The following is a 3,938-nucleotide window of genomic DNA, read 5'->3' as shown; positions in this document are numbered from 1 at the left end:
GTCAGAGTTGACCTGTGAGAAGCAAGAAAAATTGGCAAAAGTAAGGATTTGAGCGATTTTGACCAAATTGTGATAGCTAAAAGAATGGGTCAGAGCATCTCCAAAACTGCAGCTCTTGTGGGGTGTTCCTGGTCTGTGGTGATCAGTATCTATCAAAAGTGGTCCAAGTATGAAACAGTTTTGAACCGGCATGTAGGGAGCAAAGGCTGGCTCCTGTTGTCCGATCGAACAGTTGAGCTACTAATGCTCAGGTTTCTGAAGAAGTTAATGCCGGTTCTGATAGAAAGGCATCAGTATACACAATGCATCTTTTATTTTACTTATGTAAAAAAAAAAAACACAGAAAGCACACTTTCAACTTTCATTTTCGTTTTCAATGAGAGGGGTGTCCTAAAGCAGTGTGATAAAATACATTTTTAACTCTCACCTCCATAGCAAATGAATGACATTTTGAGGTTGCATTGTTTACTGATCCATTTCCCATGATTATCCATAGCAGTACATGTATCATCAAGAGATGACTCGGAATTATCCTGTGCCCAGTACCGGAAGCTTGAAAACCCTCCATCAGACCAGTATGAGGAGATCAGACCAATCCATACATATGCTGCATTAACAGGAAAAGCTGCACTGTCTTCACTGTTGTTGATGATGGCTAGATCTGTGTGGTATTGTTTGCAGTAAGTCTGGGCATCTTTCCAAGTCTTCGATACTGTGATTAATATGTACGTTTTGCTAGCATTAGAAGAGTCTTCTGAAGGAGGCAATTATAAAATAATATTTAAGCATATGTTTGGCAGACAGCAAAAACTCTTTATTTGCTTATAAATGTGTAAAACCCAGTATGCAACATATTTTCTTAAATTAAAATGTTATGCTTTTAAAGATTTCATTATAATTTCACTGAAATAATAATTTTAACCCCCTTATGTACAAACATAAATAGTAATACTTTACATCAGGAAATAAATTAACACTTTGATAATCGTACCATAAAGATTACTTGTTGCATTTAAAAAAATGTAATCCTCATTTATTCACTTTGCTCATCTCTTAGTCTTAGCAATTCTATTTGTCACTTCTGTTCTGCAGGCTAAATATCTTGTTATTACTCTGTTTTATCACTAAATATATGTAGACTGTCATCTGGATAAAAGTGCATTTCTCTAAACAATATTTTAGTCAAAGTAAAGAGCAAAGGCAAGTCTACAGTATAATTTATTTCACTTTTCTTTTTTATATCAGTGTTGTTTTAGTTGCATTGCTTTGCTTTCTGTGATGTAGATTAGTACAATTCCAATCCCCAAAAACTTTTGACTATGGGTAAAATAAAAATGCAAAAATTAATAAATAAATGCAAAAATGCAATTTAAATGCAACATAAATCTCATAACCCCATATTTTATATATATATATATATATATATATATATATATATATATATATATATATATATATATATATATATATATATATATATATATATATATATATATATATATATATATATATATATATATATATATATATATATATATATATATATATAATTTATTTATGGTTTTATTTTAGAAACTCTCACTCGTCTAGCCTTTCGTTGCCCCATCCCCAAGTTTTTTAAAGCATCTTACAGCCATCCATTTCAATACCAATTGTTTAAACCTTTAAAAATTTTCGGGAAAAATATAAGGTATTGAAATGGATGGCTGTAAGATGCTTTAAAAACTTGGGGATAGGGCAACAAAAGGCTAGACGAGTGAGAGTTACTAAAATAAAACCATAAATAAATGTTGTGTATATATATATATATATATATATATATATATATATATATATATATATATATATATATATATATATATATATATATATATATATATATATATATATATATATATATATATATATATATATATAATTTATTTATGTTTTTTAAAGGTTAAATTTTTAAAGGTTTAAACAGTTGGCATGTTTTCATTGTTTTATTGTGAATAAAATATAGGGTTATGAGATTTGTAAATCATTGCATTCTGTTTTATTTACATTTTACCAAGCTTCCCAGTTTATTTTGGAATTGGGCTTGTATTTTTTGGCAAAAAAATAGGCCAAGAATAAAGCATGATTGATCTTGGAAGCTGAAATTATATAATATATAAAACAATATATAAATAAAACAATATATTTATATTATATATACACAACAATAAAACATATTGCACATAACTGTCCCTAAACCATTTATCCAATTTTTTTTTTTTTTTTTTTGTTTCATCTGGTGTTCTGGTGTATTTATGTCAATCAGAAGCATAAAATATATATTTTTTTAGATAAATCAGATTACCATCGAAGCAGTAGAAGCCAAATTTGTTTGAACAGTAGTAGTTACTCCATCCCTTAGAATCGAACAGTCCACATGCTGCTTCTGAATTGCTTGCATTTGGTTGGCCTGTTGTCCAGAGAGTGTAATTGAGAGATTCTCCGGTAGACCAGGACCAGCTCCTTTTGAGTCCAATCCACATAGAACCATTTGCAGGAATCATTGATTGGTAACTTTTATTCAATACATTTACAGTTGCCATGCTGTCCACTGTAGCCAGGTCAATATGATTTGATCTACAGTAGGTCTGAGCTTTTTGCCAGGTCATAGATGCACTCACATGGTAGTAAGTCAAAGAAGAAGAGATATCAAAGGTTCCTACAAATGACAAAATGCAAAAATACTTACTATAAAATGGAAATCCCCATTTACAGGTAAAAATAGTTAAAACTGCAGCATAGTCAAAAATGTAATTTCTAACCTGATAGCAGTAGCAGACAAAAAGATGCAGCCTGTACCATTTTTCTTCTTATTCTGAGCTGCTAGTCCCATAAATGGAAAACATTTTCTAACTTACCACCAAAACCCAGTGCTATGCAAATCTAAGGAAATATTAGGGAGGGTGTAACGTTCTTTTTTGTAAGGAGGGCAAAGACATGTCACCTTTTCTGGCAACTTCGCACTTTACTGGTAAAGGATGTTCATTTCACTGTTCACAGGTACACTTGCAATCAGAAATATTCAACCCCTAAAGAGTTTTAAGGATTTGTAAATAAAAATCTTTTCAAAGTGCAGGATTCTGCTTTGGATGGCTTCTTAATGAGTTTAGTGATACATAAAATCATCAACTCAACCAGAGTTCTGGGAGACAGTTCTATGGACTGATATGTCCAAAAAGTTCCAGTTTGGTCTCATGGACCAGCGGTATGTCTGGCGTGCAATAGGTCAGGATTATGACCAGAAGGATACCATCCCCGCGGTCAAGCACGGAGGTGGGTCAATAATGATGTGGGGCTGTTTTTCTGTGGCAGGAACTGGCAATCCTAATTTTGTACCTGGCATCATGGATTCCTAGAAATACCAGGTCATTTTGAAGAAGAACGTGATGCCTTCTGTTGACAAATTAAACCTTGGTGATCATTGGATCTTCCAGCAAGATAATGATCCCAAGCACACCTCCAAACCAACCAAAGCTTGGTTGGGGAAAAGATGCTGGAGTGTCCTGGAGCGGCCTTCACAGTCACCAGATTTTAATCCAATTGAAAATCTTTGGTGGGATTTGAAGAAGGCAGTTGCAGCACGGAAGCCATTAAACATCACTGAGTTAGAGGCTTTTTTTAGAGGCTACAGAGACAGCAGGAAAAGGAGAAGTGAAGGAGAGTGGAGGTTGGTTAGTACTTTAAATGTTGGTACTATGACTGGTAAAGGGAAAGAGGTAGCTGATATGATTGAAATGAAAGAGGTAGATATTTTGTGTGTTCAGGAAACCAAGTAGAAAGGGAGTAAGGCCAGGAACATTGGAGATGGCTTTAAACATGTTGTGGATGGAAACAGAAATGGTGTAGGGGTGATTCTGAAGGAAGAGTACAGTAAGAGTGTAGTGGAGGCAAAGAGAGTTTCT

At 33.3% G+C, this 3,938-nt stretch overlaps 1 protein-coding gene across 1 annotated transcript; it reads right to left on the bottom strand.

Moving 5' to 3' along the window:
• Nucleotides 1-416: 416 nt before the first annotated feature.
• Nucleotides 417-2,868, bottom strand: LOC124403387 (macrophage mannose receptor 1-like). Its single transcript, XM_046877105.1, has 3 exons — nt 2,799-2,868; nt 2,342-2,695; nt 417-754 (listed from the first exon to the last, which is right to left on the bottom strand). The coding sequence occupies exons 1-3, from the start codon at nt 2,836-2,838 to the stop codon at nt 417-419; spliced, it is 732 nt and encodes a 243-aa protein (XP_046733061.1). The 5' UTR covers nt 2,839-2,868.
• Between the last annotated feature and the right edge of the window lie 1,070 nt (nt 2,869-3,938).

This window comes from Silurus meridionalis, chromosome 20 (genome assembly GCF_014805685.1).
Source record: "Silurus meridionalis isolate SWU-2019-XX chromosome 20, ASM1480568v1, whole genome shotgun sequence".
Taxonomy (NCBI): Eukaryota; Metazoa; Chordata; class Actinopteri; order Siluriformes; family Siluridae; genus Silurus; species Silurus meridionalis.
This window is presented reverse-complemented; position numbering and strand designations above follow the sequence as displayed.

Excerpts from the sequence above, each read along its gene's own strand:
- LOC124403387 (XM_046877105.1), bottom strand. The coding sequence starts at position 2,838 with ATGGTACAGGCTGCATCTTTTTGTCTGCTACTGCTATCAG. Across the intron at positions 2,696-2,798 it reads TTGTCTGCTACTGCTATCAG|GAACCTTTGATATCTCTTCT; the intron begins GTTAGAAATTAC and ends TGTCATTTGTAG. Across the intron at positions 755-2,341 it reads TGGCTTCTACTGCTTCGATG|AAGACTCTTCTAATGCTAGC; the intron begins GTAATCTGATTT and ends TGCCTCCTTCAG.